The 17,756-nt window shown below is 37.5% G+C and overlaps 1 protein-coding gene across 1 annotated transcript in view; it reads left to right on the forward strand.

Moving 5' to 3' along the window:
* The window catches only part of fndc3ba (fibronectin type III domain containing 3Ba), a 123,151-nt gene extending 106,060 nt beyond the window's left edge, over positions 1-17,091 (forward strand). Inside the window, exons 24-27 of the mRNA XM_047346116.1 lie at positions 2,249-2,467; positions 13,064-13,230; positions 14,511-14,638; positions 16,279-17,091. Of these exons, the coding sequence (XP_047202072.1) occupies positions 2,249-2,467; positions 13,064-13,230; positions 14,511-14,638; positions 16,279-16,590 (826 nt within the window). The 3' untranslated portion in view covers positions 16,591-17,091. The remainder of the gene's footprint in view (positions 1-2,248; positions 2,468-13,063; positions 13,231-14,510; positions 14,639-16,278) is intronic.
* Positions 17,092-17,756: the final 665 nt, after the last annotated feature.

Consider the following 17,756-nt stretch of genomic DNA (forward strand, 5'->3'; position numbering starts at 1 on the left):
ACTAATATTTATTACCCAAGGTAATTGCTAGGTAAATGTTTTTCCCACTGCTTTAAATAAAGCCCCATAAATTTAGGGTTCTGTTCTATTTAGCTGTTAAAATTGTATAAATAAGCCATATAATTAATGATATTTAAAGGTAAATAAAGAAAAAAATTGAAATAAACAGAATTTGGCAGAATTAATGGGCCCCAAGTTTTAGGGAGCCCATTACAGGCAGATAGTGCAGTGTTTTAGGTTGTCATGTGTTCTAACTGTCTATAGGTATCTGTACATTTTACTTCAGTTGTGTCGATGTTACTGTGTCGTATTGCACTTCAAGTTCAATTTAGATATTTTCTGTATTCTTGTTTGTAAAGAAAGTAAATTACATTAGTCAATTGGGAGTTTTTGTAAACCAAGAGTTCTTAATACGCTTCACTGTCCAAAATCAGAGCACCTTCGAGGTCACAAGCAATTGTACACATTAAGTACCATTTCTTTTGATTGTTAAGCAAATCTAATGAATGGAATTGGTCATCACTAGGTTTTTTATACCTTTGAATATATCCAGATTTAAACCTTTAAACATCAGGTTAGAGAACCCCTGGTCTAAGGGGGTTCTTTCTTTGTTTTTTCCTCCTCCTCACAACCTCTTATCAGTTTATCCTTGTGCTCAACAGCCCAGTGAATGAATAAACATTGCCCTTTTTCTTCTACTTGACTTAGCTGCAAGGAAAGGTTACTCTTATGAAAAATAAACAGTTAAATATCAGAAGGTAGATGCCCTAGGTGCTAATCAGCTGATCAGACATTGTAAGACGAAGGATGAAGAAACAAGGACGGATTCGTCGAAGTGAGCCGCTGAGGAGTTTGTAGAAAGGAAATCTATTGCTCAGTTCTTTTCAATTAGCTGTGATTACGTGTCTCTTTGTGCGCTTAGATTCAGGTAGGGTAAGAGGGTTTTTTTTTTTTCCCAAGAAAGGCACATCTGTGTGCGAACAATCTTGATTATTACATTACACAAACCTTTCGGTAACATCTGAAATAAAAGAAAAACAATTTGTCCTACTCCTCATTTAATGTATTGCTCATGAGGTTTTTTTTCTTTTGCGAACATTGTTCAGTTAGGGAAGGAAAGTGGCCAGAAATGGTTGGCACATTCAGGTCTCATGTTGGAGAGTGCATTACGTGGTAATAGGAGGCTGGTAATGGGCGAAAGCCTCTTCGCAGAAAAATGTACCTCGTCATTAGACAAATAGGCCTGCAGATTCTCTGAGAGCTTACAGAGTTAGGTGAGAAGGTTCATTTATTTACCAACATTTTCATGTGCAACCGCTCTAATCTTATAGTTTCAAGACCTATCTGTAGATTAACTCTTGCAGTCATCAAATTCTAGTCCCATTTTATAAAAAATCAGTATATCATTATATGCTTGGTTAAGTAGAAACCCTACAGTGCTGTAAAATAACACCTAATTTCATCAGATCCCCCCATTCAGGATGTTGTATTCTCTATTTTATCATCACAGTGACAGATATTTTGTCCTATAACACGTTTCTACATGAAGCCTTAACATGCTGTTTTAACAAGGGTTATCCCAGTTAGGAAACCTTCTACAATATTCTGGCAACACGTCAAATAAAATGGACATTGTTTTATTAGTTGTTTTTTAACATATTTCTGACTGTACACATACAGCTACGTACTTCAATAAGCTCAGGTTTTTCTCCTGCTGTTTTTACGTTGAGCGGATTGCTGAAAAGCTAGGCTAATGTTAGCATATTTTCTCTCTGTTTTAAAATAACTCTTTGCTAATTTGCCTTGTAACATATTTCCATGTATTCCCAGTTTATTGTGTGCAGACATAATGTTGTGCATTTTGTTTGAAAAACTCTTTGCTTTGTGTTGAAAGTCATACAGTTTATTGGTTTCTGACAGCTGTCGAAGCACAGTGCAAAGCAAGTGACATCACCCAGACAGATCCAGCCAATACAGTTTTTGCTTTACATGTCATAGTGTATATTACAAAAATATCAAAATTATTTTAGAAATACAAGATTCATTCAACAAATAAATGTGCACATGGAAATAGGACATGGTCTTTTAATAAATGTAACAGGAAATGTCCGTTGATCTTTAAAAAGTTCTTTCCTTGGGTAGCTAATTTAATGTTTGATATCAGATCTAGACAATGCTACTATACCTTGTCATTTTTTTTATTTCTACAGTGTATTATAACATCACTCACCAACTTATTACTTTTCAGCGTGCAGATTCAAGCAGTGAACGCCATTGGCTTTGGTCCCTTGAGTCCGCTGCTGGTAGCGAGGACCCGCCCCCTTCCTCCAGCCCCGCCCCCACTCGAATGCTCAGCCGCAGGACCTCAGAGCCTGAAGCTCAAGTGGGGCGAGAACGCCGGACACACACGTACCCTGCTCTCTGAAGACATGGTCTACACACTACAAATGGAAGACAAGAACCACAGGTGGAGTGTACAGACACACACACACACAAACAAACACACCCAGGTTTATACCTGTGTTTGAAGTGATAACTTAACACGGTCAGCTAAATCCACAAATACATTTGGGAAACTCATCCATTAAAGGATGTGGGATGACCTTGTTTAAATTCTGTTTAAGAAGGTTTTTCCTCTTTCTTTCCCCACTTTTCTTGTGTGCTTCATGAATCACTTGCATTTCATACTCCATTTATATATCATTGAAGACAAGTGATTTAAAAGAAATTGATGTTTCCTTTGATTTTGGCCGTGCTGCACACTCATTTTCTCCTCAGCCCAGAGCTGTCATACACCGTAAATCAGGACTTTGGTCAATACAGCAGACAGAACCATGGCAGGTTGAGGATGCTGAAGGAGCGTTAGTGTACACATGTAGTCTGAGGTACTTGTCCAGATCTGCGCAAGTGTTTGTGTGTGTGTGTGTGTATATGACCGCTAACTACATGTCCCGTGGACTAATCATGTTGAGGGTATTTGCGACCAGCTGGGAAACAGCCTCCAATAATCAACCCTCCATTTAATCAACTGGCCAGACATGGTTGAGACAGAGAAAAAAAAAACAAGGAGAGAGATTATTAGCTGACTGAACAGGAGGAGAGACTGTTAGAAACCTCTACCATTCAGGATTACATCTGTCTCTGGGTAAATTTAGGCTTGGCTGGCATTGAGTTGGCACCAATGTATCTTGGCAACCCTGGAATGGGACAGAGCACAGAAGGCAACAGATGGGGACATATAGAACTGGCTGTGATCTGTTCACCTCTGCAATACACACACTTGCAAATAAATAACAGTAGAGGCAATACAAACATGCACAGTCATATTTGTCATTTAAATGAAAACAGCTTTCACAGTTTAGATAGTTCTATTTACCCTTTCTGACTCTTTTAGCAACTGTGTGTTTATGACAGTGTTAAACCCTCTGTTGAACCTTTTCTGCGTAAATTATTAGTTGCACTTCAACAGTTAGTTTATGCACAAGCAAGTCCTTAGGATAACATAACATGCAAAGACAGAACGGAACTACCTATCCAATAATGTTTTTAGAATCCGAGGACCGGTTGATTGAAACGGGAAGGAATTTACAATTTCTGTGCTCTCAATCTATTTATCAAAATAACTTTTTTTCCACTGCAAAGACTAATAGACTCACAAAAATAGATTTAAATACAAGTCCTTCCTAGTAGAAAAAAATTATTTCAAGCCATAAATAAACCCAGAGCCTAAATCAACTCGGGTAAGATGTAATAGTGCTGTCTATGTGAGGGAAATATGTTTTATGATTTATTTTGCTTTTTCTATACACTGAAATAAATAAACACTGTAGTTGCTTTTGAGGCAGTCTGTTTTAAAACATATGTACTCAAACAAATGCCAGATACACTATATGATTTATGCTTATTGTAATCAACAAAGCATTCTACTACCTTTTGAACAATAAAGCCAGAATCTGTTTGATATTAACAAGTAATTCATTGTCATTTGAAACTCATATATATCATATATCAAAAATATATAATGAAACAAAATAGTGTTTCTGTTGTCAAGAGAATATTGATGAAGTTGACTCTTAAATAACCCATCCCATTAACTGCAGGACAAATATTGGCTGTAAAACACTGCGGTATAGATGTTCTTGCAGTTCAGCTCACAGTTACGGTGTCATTTATTTTTACATAGTTATTAATATTTATTTTTAAATCAAGTTTAACAGCAGCAATGTGTTGTTAGCATTTCCTAACAGTAATAAAACTGGGCGGTACATAAGTACATTATGTGTGTGTGTGTTCAACACTCTTCGGCTCTTTTACCTCTCTTCTATCAGTCTCCCACTATTCTAAAATAAAGACATAATATAATCACAATCCCCTCCAAAAACATATAACTTACATAAAAAATTTAGTTTCACATACACTTTAGATTGATTGATAGATTGATTGATTTATTAAAGTGTCATGTACCATATGGTACCCAGCCTGCATAGGCTTATAAGACACTATACACCTTCTCTACAAAACAAAAGGAATACCAATATGACCAAAAATCACATCCAAGATCTTTACCAAAACTAATTTACAAGACAAAGGTATATTATGATACACAACTCTCTGTCTCAGTTACCAAGCATTTTGTGATAAATTTTGCTAAAACAAAAGTCACGGTGGCGCAGCTGTTAGCACTGTTGCCTTGCAGCAAGAAGGTCCTGGATTCAATTCCTGGCCGGGGGTCTTTCTGCATGGAGTTTGCAAGTTCTCCCCGTGCATGCGTGGGTTCTCACCGGGTACTCCGGCTTCCTCCCACAGTCCAGAAACATGCCTGTTAGGTTAATTGGTCACTCTAAATTGCCCTTAGGTGTATGAATGAGTGTGTTCATGGTTGTTTGTGTTGCCCTGCGATGGACTGGTGACTTGTCCAGGGTGTACCCCACCTCTCGCCCGTAAACTGCAGGAGATAGGCACCAGCTTCCTCGCAACCCACTATGGAATAAGCGGTAGAAAATAACCGCAGAGCCAAACGGAGAGCTGAGTCTGGTGCGTGTTTGCGCGCAGGAACAGGTGGAAGCAGAGCAGCATAACTCAGGCTTAAATTAGCAATAAAACCTGAATGCTTACTCAGAATGGCCTGATCGTAAGTTACAGCTAATCACTTGTTCACCCAGCAAGACATGATGCAGAGGTTTACTCTAATGAGCATCATCAGGGTCATGTTCGAGACTTTCATTTGAGCTACATGTAAAGTTAAATGGCCTGGCCATGATAGAAAACAGTAGGAATCCTCTCTGTGAGCTTCTAGCCGGATTAGTCATGATGTGAAAAATATCTGGTCCTTTAGTTCAGTCAAAATAAAAGTTACTAAACACATTAAAAAGGTTCTTCAGATCATAACATTGCATCTCATTGCTGCAGCCAGTCCTATAGTCCAGTTCTACATGTAGAAAGAATAAATTGTTGCTGAATATACCGGGACAATATCTACTGCTGCCACTAAGATATAGAAGAAAGGCTTCTTTTTCATATCTTCTGTGCTGATTCTAAACATACATCTTGTTTAAAGGTTCAGTATGAGAAATAAAAATCATAGAAATTAATCACAGGTGTAGTTAACTGTGTTATTTTTCTGAATAACACATGATATTATATAAACTAATTAAACAAAGATACAGGATTACTCAAGGCAAGATATTCACACCATATGTATACAGTTATTAATAACTGTAATATTAATACTAATAACAGAACAAAAGATTACAGTCCATAAAAAGGTCCAGGATGAGACTCTATGTTATGTTTCAAACACCACAACTTAACACCCATTTCTCTCTTAAAGTGTTAAATAGTTAGAACTTAACTCATGTCTCACATGCTCAGTGGAGAACAACACATTCTGCTGTAAATGTTTCATTTATTATTTTGGCAGGCCACATTTCTTCATAAGTGGAATGAAGGGCTGAAAAGATGGCAGTAAAACAGTACAGGTTCATGTAAGAAGGAACAATCTTAATCAAATGTTTGGAAAACTCAGCATAAAATTAAATAAATGTGGTTTTAGGATCGTACCGTTTGACTAAGTTTTAAATAAGTCAGTTTTATACCAGTTTCCTTTTTTGTAATGTAAGAAATTAAGACCATGGAGCCTCAGGAGTGAAACATTTAGATGAGAGTGTACAGGTCCTTGTCATAATATTAGCATATTGTGATAAAGTTCATTATTTTCCATAATGTCATGATGAAAATTTAACATTCATATATTTTAGATTCATTGCACACTAACTGAAATATTTCAGGTCTTTTATTGTCTTAATACGGATGATTTTGGCATACAGCTCATGAAAACCCAAAATTCCTATCTCACAAAATTAGCATATTTCCTCCGACCAATAAAGAAAAGTGTTTTTAATCCAAAAAACGTCAACCTTCAAATAATCATGTACAGTTATGCACTCAATACTTGGTCGGGAATCCTTTTGCAGAAATGACTGCTTCAATGCGGCGTGGCATGGAGGCAATCAGCCTGTGGCACTGCTGAGGTCTTATGGAGGCCCAGGATGCTTCGATAGCGGCCTTTAGCTCATCCAGAGTGTTGGGTCTTGAGTCTCTCATTGTTCTCTTCACAATATCCCACAGATTCTCTATGGGGTTCAGGTCAGGAGAGTTAGCAGGCCAATTGAGCACAGTGATACCATGGTCAGTAAACCATTTACCAGTGGTTTTGGCACTGTGAGCAGGTGCCAGGTCGTGCTGAAAAATGAAATCTTCATCTCCATAAAGCTTTTCAGCAGATGGAAGCATGAAGTGCTCCAAAATCTCCTGATAGCTAGCTGCATTGACCCTGCCCTTGATAAAACACAGTGGACCAACACCAGCAGCTGACACGGCACCCCAGACCATCACTGACTGTGGGTACTTGACACTGGACTTCTGGCATTTTGGCATTTCCTTCTCCCCAGTCTTCCTCCAGACTCTGGCACCTTGATTTCCGAATGACATGCAGAATTTGCTTTCATCCGAAAAAAGTACTTTGGACCACTGAGCAACAGTCCAGTGCTGCTTCTCTGTAGCCCAGGTCAGGCGCTTCTGCTGCCGTTTCTGGTTCAAAAGTGGCTTGACCTGGGGAATGCGGCACCTGTAGCCCATTTCCTGCACACGCCTGTGCACGGTGGCTCTGGATGTTTCTACTCCAGACTCAGTCCACTGCTTCCGCAGGTCCCCCAAGGTCTGGAATCGGCCCTTCTCCACAATCTTCCTCAGGGTCCGGTCACCTCTTCTCGTTGTGCAGCGTTTTCTGCCACACTTTTTCCTTCCCACAGACTTCCCACTGAGGTGCCTTGATACAGCACTCTGGGAACAGCCTATTCGTTCAGAAATTTCTTTCTGTGTCTTACCCTCTTGCTTGAGGGTGTCAATAGTGGCCTTCTGGACAGCAGTCAGGTCGGCAGTCTTACCCATGATTGGGGTTTTGAGTGATGAACCAGGCTGGGAGTTTTAAAGGCCTCAGGAATCTTTTGCAGGTGTTTAGAGTTAACTCGTTGATTCAGATGATTAGGTTCATAGCTCGTTTAGAGACCCTTTTAATGATATGCTAATTTTGTGAGATAGGAATTTTGGGTTTTCATGAGCTGTATGCCAAAATCATCCGTATTAAGACAATAAAAGACCTGAAATATTTCAGTTAGTGTGCAATGAATCTAAAATATATGAATGTTAAATTTTCATCATGACATTATGGAAAATAATGAACTTTATCACAATATGCTAATATTTTGAGAAGGACCAGTAATGTTTAAAAAGGTCATTTACATAGATGAGAAAAGAAGCACATTTATTTGGCCCGTAGTAAATATCTGAGTTTAAGAACACATTTTTGTCAGCAAAAACAGTAGTTTTTTTCCAAATACAACAAAATGTGTCATTATCTGCTTCAGAAAAATGTTTTTTAATCAATCCTAAAGTCGGTTTCTCCTTCATTCATCTTCTAAAAAAAATAAAAACCAAGTAAAATTATTGTAAACCTTCTTTGTTTGATTCACAATAATTTACATTCAATCAAAACCCGGCCTAGACAGAGAACTGGTACAACACGTCCTGTGTTATTTTAACTTAAAATGACTTAGAAACGTGGTCGCTGTCTTATGAAAATTAAAATACTTTGGGTCTGGGCTAAAGCCCCCAATGTTTCAAGACCCTAAAAACGCCCTTGCCATAGAGTCAACCAAGGCAGAAAAAGTAAAAAAAATTAAGGTCAGGACATATTTGATTTTATCGAATATAGACCTTATATAAACTTAAAGTCTAGCATTATCTGTAAATTAATCTCAGTGTCTGCAATCAACACAATATCAACTGCATACAACAAAATACTTAAATTCCAACCATCCACACAAATACCTTAGTTAGCTTGGAAAATCTCTTCAGCTAGGTCATTCATATAAATAGCAAATAAAACTGGTGTAAGTAAATCTCCCTGTTTCACTCTGATTCCAAAGGATTGGAAACCAACCATTCATAAAGTGGTGTACCTGTATACATGAGATTGGATCATTATAAAGAGCTTTAATAGCATTGTAGAACTTTCCTCCAATAACAAGATTTAATCGTTTATATTGTAAAAGGTCTGTAATAATGGAATCAAACGCTTTTTTGAAATCTACAAAACAAGCAAAAGTAATTTTCCTTTCATATTGTTGTGCTCTCACTACTGCAGCCATAACATAAATATGATCAATACAGGCTAGATTCTTTCTAAAGCCATTCCACTAATCGTCATACGTCTCTAAGTGATTAACCAGTCGTCGATTAAGTATTCCAGAGTATATTTTATACATTGTACTCTTCAAACTAATACCTCTGTAATTCAAAGGAACTCGTGGGTCAACATTTGTAGATTTGGGAATTGGCTTAATAATTGACTTATTCCACAAAGAAGGAATAATACCTTTGAAGAAACATGTCTGAAATAAGCAATTTCGAATTTTAACCAAAGTAGAATTTTTGAGAACCTCATTTGGGAGTCTGTTTATCCCAACAGCTTTGCTCCAGAGCAAATCCAGGTGCTCCAGCACTTTCAGCATCTCTTCCTGAGTAATCTTTGGATTCAAAAAATCATTTGAGCAAAAGGCTGTATTACTCATCCCAATTTCCAGCTCATGTTTTATTTTACAAATCTCAATGAGAAATTGATTGTTAAATGATAAACAATTATTACAAGCATAGAGGTAACTATAATGCAATTCCAACTTTTTTAATACCAGATCACGTTCAAAACATGGATTCCCATTTTATTTAAGAATCTCCATCAAAATAGTTTAATTTGTTTTGGGGTCCAAGTTTATTTACTTCCCTCCAGAATTGCTGTGAATTATTACATTTTAAATATTCCAGCTGAAGAGCGTTTTCTCGCTGAAAACGTCTCTTAAAGTATCTCAACATTTTATCAGAGATATGTTGAGAGTATCTAAAACTGATTTTTTAAAACCTTTCTTTTACTAGGGTCCTTACACTTTAAAAATTGTCTTTGAGCTAAAAAAAAGAATCAATCCATAGTATATTTATCACACCAGTAAGGTTGATTTAACCTACACCGTTTCTTCCTCATACCTTTTTTAACCATACCATATACATCCATTTCCTTATACACCACCTCACAAAACTGATTATAACAGCAGTCAATACTTTAGAAGTTGTTTTGTTTAGATGAGACACTGGGGTCATCCTAGTATCATCTTATTTTAAATATTAACTTTTTTAAATTGTTTTCTCAGCTTGTGAAATGCCAGAAATGTTATGTTTAATGAAAGCATAAATAAAGAAAAGAGAGCATTAATTTAAAGCATTTATTATACCTAACTGGCTTAGTTTTGGATCAAAAGCCCTGCTGGATACAATTGGTCTTTATGGTATTTGCAGTTTTAATATTGATTCATCAACAAACCTGCAATTATGTATGAATAAAAAGAGATATTGTAACAAAAACTGAGTTTGCAAATTAAGTTAGCTCCGTCACTTCCTCCTTTGGTCTTCAATCAAATTGTCACAACGAATTGAAATTACAATTTAATTTATTTTAATATTATTAATGCAACCAGATGCAGGATTTTTACTGTTGCCAACTGCCAAAATAATGACGTTGTGAAAACGTAATATACCGAGCTTTGCAAACAAATATCTTATATATGCAGCTAAATATAATTTGGGATTTTCCATTAATCGTTTTGACTTTGGCTGTCCTCTGTAATGTCTTTTGTTGTTTCTCTCATCGTCCTCTGATCTAATTTTTACTTATAAATCCTGTTTTATCTGTTAGTTTGTTTACAACAAGAACCTCAGGAGAAATTAGTCCTTTTTTCCTATTTTCCTCTCACCATATTTTTCCCTTGTTCATCCAGACACATTTCTTCGCTTTGTATTAGACAATACGAAAAAGTGTTGTGCAATATTCACAATATTTCTTTCTTTCTCTTCCTTCCTATTGCCTGTCCAATTCTCTTTCTTGTTTTCTTTGTTGTGTATTTTTCTATTTTCTGTCAGTGTCCGGTGTTCTCGCTATGGTTAATTTCTCCCATTACTTCTGTACATGTTCACTCATTTTCTTAACTCTGCTGTCTTTTCTCTCAAAGCTTTTTTTTCCTTTCCTATTTTCCATATCCGTGTTACCCCAAAGGCCTTCTGTCAGGGACATTGCGAGTTGAAAGGATGCCATGGTAATGGGTGGCTGTATAGTGCAGAGGGGGATTAAACCATCTAGAACAGAAGGATTCTTAAGAAGAATGCAGGTGGACAAAACACTGCTTCAGCTGCTGCTGTTTTTGAATCGTCCATGTTTTTGTCTTCTGCCAGGATTTATCTAAAGGTTTCATGCCTTCATCTTCCCTTGAGCCTTTTTGAAGTTTAACCAACGTGTTGGCCATTAATGTAGACTTTATATCAAATGTTTTCCTGCACCTGCTGAAAATACCACAGTATAATCTACTGTTGTGAATCTTGATTACAGCTAATAAAAAACATCTTTGTAATGAACTTTTTTGGGCAAATGATTTGTTTTGGCAGAATTTTATCATAATTTAATCTCAAAATAAATGTGAATAAATGAACCTTCCTGTTTTGCTCTAGAAAAACTAGGTTTATTCTTGGCCCTGACACAATGGAGTTCTTTTTTTTGGGGGATTTGAATAGAGGTAAAGAAAACCTTCAATGATGTTAGGTGGAGAAGCTGCAGCCAACTAACCTGGCTGACCAAGTGAGGATCCACAAAATACAGTGTGCTTAGAGAGGAAGGTTTGGCAGCAGAGCTGTTAGCCAGGCACAGCTTAGAGCTGACCTGCAATTACACCACAGCTTTTTCCGGCTAATGTTCATTCCCTGGCTAACATGATTGAATATTTAGTGCCACGAGTACATAAACAGGATGCACACCTGCAGGTGAGAGACTGCTGTGTTTTTGATCAATCCCAATTGCAATGTCTCTGAGAGGGTTTTTCTACCAAATAAGTCTTGCTAGGTCATATTACAGCCAGTTTTACCTGGTTTTATACATAAAAACTGTTTGATTTTCAACAGCCTGGGAACCAACTCGGAGGTATGTTGCTATGCTACAAGAAATGTCTTATTTTAACTACATAAATAATATCTATTTTTGAATCCCCCAAAAAAGGTCACTATATGAATCCTTTAACACTCAATCTCAATGAACTGATTTCTGATCTGATCTATACCAGCAGCACTGGAAAATGTGCCTTAAACACAACATTTAGAGTAATGTTTAACTCCACTTCACATTATTAACTGTCACATTAACTTCTTTGAACCCTATGAGGGATGATATCAAAATATACAACAGGAAGATAAGAGACAGTGTTATTAGTGGTATTTCCTTGCTATTCCGATTTTGTATTAAAGCCAAACTTGATGCTTTTTGTCTTAAATCAGATCAAAAATTTACCAAATGTTCTTACGTAAATACAGGAAAGTAGTTAGTTAGTCAGTAATTGATCATATTTAAGCTCCACTTAATTTTGAAAACCAAATTTGAAATCAAAGCACACTACAGCCACGACTCTGAGCAGAACAAAACAGATGTTGTTACCACCGCTCTGGCTGGTTTGGACAGTGACGTCAGTAGCTGTATGTTTGTTTTCACACGCTGCCTTTCAGGTTAATGCAAATGCGAAAATTGGGTCATAGCTCCCGATGACAGACCCGATGATACATCTATTTTCTACTGTGTTTGTGGGTTAACAATACTGTTCATCTGCAATAAGTAATAATAGCATATATCAGCCTGAGAAAGTGCACTACTTCTTTGTAGGACAGCAAATAAAGAGCTCATCTGGTATTAAAGTGTTTCTATTTTTTCGTCCCATTTCCCCTTTTCCTACATCATCATTCCTGCACTCCATCTCATCCTCTTATTCACACTCCCCTCTTGTACCCCATCTTCTTTGTCTACATGTCACTCTTCCTTCTCATCCACATTTCTTGTTTAGACGTTTATTTTCCTGAAAAACTGATTGTGGCAATAATTATTTCCTTTCCAAGTCATATCCACTTCTTGTTTCTTGACATACATATGTGCTAATTCTCTCCTACATTCCTTCAGTCTGTTCTAGGCAGCCTCGAGCATTTCTCTCATCCTCTTGTTGGTTTTCAAGGTCTACACCTGAAGTTGAGGGACTGTTGTTGAAGATGGAGATTAATGAGATGTAAAAAATAGTCATAGTAATTTAATAACTCCAACTAGGTCCTGTTGGGATTATGACTGTGTGACACTTTTTCTCTTTTCGTCGGTCAGAAGCCAAAAGTGAAACACTGGTCTAGATAAAGAACATGTTTCTTAAGGTAGAATATATTATGTCTGTGTTCGTCTGAGAAGATGTTAAGATGTTTCATATAAAGCTTACTGTCTTATCCCCATAATCAGAGGCCTAATGTGAGAATCATCAGTCCTCTATGTGCCACAGCTCAATAATTGTTTATGAAGCATCTCAACACTGTATTCACTTCTCTCTGTCTCTTATTAACTTAGTTTGGCAGCTCATTGTCCTTTCCCTTCTGCATCGTTTCCCAGGTTTGTGACAATTTACCACGGCCCCAGCCACACCTACAAAGTTCAGCGACTGATTGAGTCCAGCAGCTACAGCTTCAGAATACAGGCCCTCAGCGATGCCGGGGAGGGTCCTTTCTCTGACACATATACTTTCTGCACCACCAAGTCTCTACCCCCCACCCTCAAAGGTAAAATGACTCAGGAAATGTCTGTTTATGTTTCACCCAGTATTGAGATGGTGGATGATTGTCACCAGCTTTTCTCAATCTTCCAATCAAAATAAGCTATATTATCACCCTTATGTTGGAGTGTCATAGGAAGACACGCCTCCGTAGGTTGACAACGCTATAGCATTTGTTCCACGCATCAGATGTTGTTTTAAAGTCCAGCTTAGCCACGCTTGCACTGATTTGTTTTAGAGATGTCAAAATGTTTCACAGCATCAGCAAGTGCTACTCAAATGTTTTTCATACATAGACATCCATATATAGAGCAAGATAGGGAACAGGCAGCAGCTCAATTGTTTTTGATTACTGCCTTGACATGGGATCTTTGCTGTAAACTAGGACTGCATTATATTATAGAAAAATAACATTGTGATAATGTTATTGAATATTCTGATGACAATGTTGATTATGATCAACCCACATGTGAAAATTATTATTAGTAGTTTTTGCCAGTCTTTGCTGATCTAATAAGCCTTTGTAAAGAGTTTATTGCTAGGTTTTGTTGAAAAATAGTATCTGGGACGCTGGTTCTACATTACTGGAGAGCAACAAACAAATCAGACTGTGGTGCACAGGGTGGGTTGGAGCAAACCAACTTCGAGTTGAAGGAGATCTGGACTAAAATTCAGCAGTTGCTTCTAACATTTATTTTTTGCTTACTAGTTAAAGAAAATGTAATGAGAATTAATAGAGACTTTTTCATTGTATCTGACTGCAGGTAGTGATCAATCCCCAGCTTTTAAAATGTGGAAGCAGTTGCTGCACTTGCTCCATTCAGTCGCCTCTCCATTAATATTGGCTGACTATGGTGCACTAATGAATATTGATTTGTATACCTAACTAGCACTAAAAGAGGGTAGGATAAAACTTCATCCCAGCATGTAAACTGTGTGTATGACTAGGATAATTTGATCTAGTTGTTTTATTATTCATATTTACATAAATAAAACTGTCAGAGCGTGTACATTCAGAAAATTCAGTCATGAATATGATCTGCATAAAAATGTATCTTCGTGTAGCCATTCTTAATACTGTCAGATTTTGTTATTGCAGTGTGTTAAATGAAATGTTTTCAAACCATTTTTTACTGCTAATAAAACTAAATAAGTGCATATAAAACATGACATTAGACAAGGCAGTTTTTTATTTAATTTATTCTATTTTTATCATGTGTAGAGTGAGAACGTTTCCTTATATGTTTCTAATATTCTAATAATCTTTACCTTTTCCCACTCCAACAGCCCCTAGGATTCACCAGCTGGAGGGGAACGTGTGCGAGGTGACATGGGAGACTATCCCACCAATGAGAGGGGACTCTGTGAACTACGTCCTCCAGATGCTGACGGGGCGTGAGTCTGAATACAAACAGGTTTGTCTCTCTCACACACAAAGATATGCATACAACAAAGTCAATTTAAATGTTGGAGCTGGCAGCTGTGGTCTCTCTCTGGTCCAAAGCTCTTCTTTAATTGCTTGATTCCTTCTTATTTCTCTGGAAATGGTTAGAGAAAATATTTCTAATCTTCAGCGGGGATTTTTAATTTAGTTTTCCTCGGATGGAAGGGGGCATACTGAGCTGCAAAATCGCACATGAATAAACAAAACACACACACATCTCAGGAAAATATGCTGGTGACACTTTTATGTTAACTCACTTGTCCTGAGTGATGGTATTTACTAAGAGATATTGCAAGAATTTCAATGACTTGCATTGCAGAGGCAGCTAAAAATATTTTTGAGTTAACTTGGAAATCTGACAAGCTGTAAGGATGAACAGAGAAACAGACATTAATTCATCCTTGTGTCATTTTCTGTAATTGGATTACAGAATGGTAGGAGGAACATTCGGCTGATATTTGCAGACCAAACGTAGACTGTGTGACTATGTGTAGAAGTGGTCTCTGGTTATTTCATTTTAAATGTGTGAAGAGATCAGATGCAAACTTGTTGCTTTTTTCTCACCAGTATGTTTTGCTTCCTTGCTAAAGTATTTATCCCCATTAAGCATTTCCCAGTTTGTAGCGTTTCAACCGTAAACTTTGATGCATTTTCTTAGGATTTGTTTTGATGGACCAATGCAAATTAATGCATAATTGAGAAATGGAAGGAAAGGGATACATGGTTTTCAACCTATTTAACAAATGTTTGTCATTTTTTTATAACGTGTTCGTATTCAGCCCCTGTAGTCAACACTCTGCACAGCCATCTTTCCCTGCAGTTCCTACTGCTACTATTTTGGGGTATTTCTCTAGCAGCTTTGCACATTTTAAAAAATATTTTTTTAGGCACTGGTGGCGTTTCTCAGTATTTTTTTGAAAGTGAGCTGAGAGGAAATAGGGTGACGAGAGGGGGAAAGACATGCGGCAAACGTCAACAGACCAGGATTCAACCCCTGTGCCACCGCTGTGCCCCAACTTTACACATTTAGAGACTCAAGCTCAGTCATTTTTCATTTTAACACATACATTTATGTTTGCCTAAACCATCTCATTGTAGCTTTAGCTGTGTCGTTGAGACATGGTCATGCTGAAAGGTAAAAGTCTTTTTGCAGCTCAAATATGTTTTCCTCCAGGTTTGCCTCCGTATTTAATGCCATTCACCTTCATATCATCTCTGACCAGCTTCTCTGTCTCCTGAGTTGAAGAATAGGAGCCCCACATCATGATGCTGTCACCACCATGTTCAATATTGGGGATTTTGTGTTCTGTTTGATGTGCACTTTTAGTTGCCCCCTAGACATAACATGTAGCCAGTAGAACAAAAAGTTAAATTTTGGTGTCATGTAACCAGGACGATTCTCCCAACTGAGCTGTGTATTTCTGCTACTCCTCCAAAGCTACCTTGGGCCTCTTAGCTGCTGAATACAAGCAAGCCTAATTTTTCAGATTTGGTTTTGGAACTATTTGGAAACCCATGATTCCTTGTGTTTCCAATTTACAGTTATTGAGTACTTTTCTAAGACTTGCTACACAACTTATCTGAAGTTATCCTCTCATCTTTCCCTCACAGATTTTTAAGGGAGAAGAAGGTTCATTCCAAGTCCCTGGTCTTCAGGCAAACACAGACTATCGTTTCCGTGTCGGCACCTGCCGCCAGTGCCGGGACACACACCAGGAGCTGTACGGGCCGCTGAGCCCCTCCTCTCTGTTCATGCTCCGCCGCCAGGAGTCGGCATCGCCGGGAGAGCTTTGCGCTTTAGAAACGGGGAAGGGGGCGGGCCTGATCTCGAGCGACGAGCGCTTCGCGGCACTGATCGTGTGTGCGTTTGCCGGTCTGTCCATCCTCATCGCCTGCCTGCTACAGTACTTCTTTATGAAGTGAGGGAATTTTTAACTATAGGATAGAAAGCAAAATAAAAATAAAAAAACAAATCACAGAAATGAACTTTTACAAATGTCTATGAAAGAACGGATTGAAATCAAAACACTTGAGGTGTACTTTTAAGGCTATGTATGTCGATTTATTTTTTTGTAGTCAAGGTATTGATTCAGGCTTCTCCATTCTTCCTCTGCCTTTATCCATTTCAGTCATTTTCTTCTAGACCTCTGTTGTGTTTGTCTCTTTTGTTAAGGATTTCGGTTGGGGAAAGCCTCATCTTGGCTGAACCTCAGTTCAAAGAAAGATGATAATCCAGCCTTAAAATAAGTGAGCAAAACACTTGCTCCTCAGACTGACTTGCATGTTTTTTTATTTTATATGTCTACATATTCAGTAGAAAACATATATATTTCTCTGCCGTCATTGCCTTACTTTTTGTTTGCTGCAGTCTGTATTCATTCAGCCATATTCAAATGTAGGTCGTTAAAGCTTTAGCTTTTCCTACTTATTCAGTTTGTTCCTTTTTTACAGGCTGTCAGTCAGGTCAAACAATCTGCACCACCCACCAAAACACACATATACATGCAAACTTCTGTACATGACCATGCTCGCATACAAAGCTACACTTTTGCAAAGACAATGAAAAACACTCATTTCCATTTTGAAGAAGACATTCATACCTGATCAGCTTTTGCCATTCAATCACTCACACATTCAGCTACCAAAGTGATGCAATCCATTTGTGGTGTAAGATGCTGCTATCCTGTAATTTTATAGTATCAGAGAAAGAATGAAAACCTTGTATTTTGTTGTAAAAAGTGACAGCAAAGTAAGGTTGAAGTGTAAAAGGGGGAAAAGGTGAACTAGGTGCTCAAAAGTAGAAGCTCTGAGGTCAATTTAGCAATTTGTGCTTAAAGGGATAGTTCAGAATGTTTTAACTTGGGTTCTGTTAAAATTTTATAGGCAGTTGATATATAGCCTGCAGTAGATAACAGTTTTGGCACTTTACAGGTCCTTCTCAAAATATTAGCATATTGTGATAAAGTTCATTATTTTCCATAATGTCATGATGAAAATTTAACATTCATATATTTTAGATTCATTGCACACTAACTGAAATATTTCAGGTATTTTATTGTCTTAATACGGATGATTTTGGCATACAGCTC

Source organism: Girardinichthys multiradiatus, chromosome 19 (assembly GCF_021462225.1).
Source record: "Girardinichthys multiradiatus isolate DD_20200921_A chromosome 19, DD_fGirMul_XY1, whole genome shotgun sequence".
Classification (NCBI taxonomy): domain Eukaryota; kingdom Metazoa; phylum Chordata; class Actinopteri; order Cyprinodontiformes; family Goodeidae; genus Girardinichthys; species Girardinichthys multiradiatus.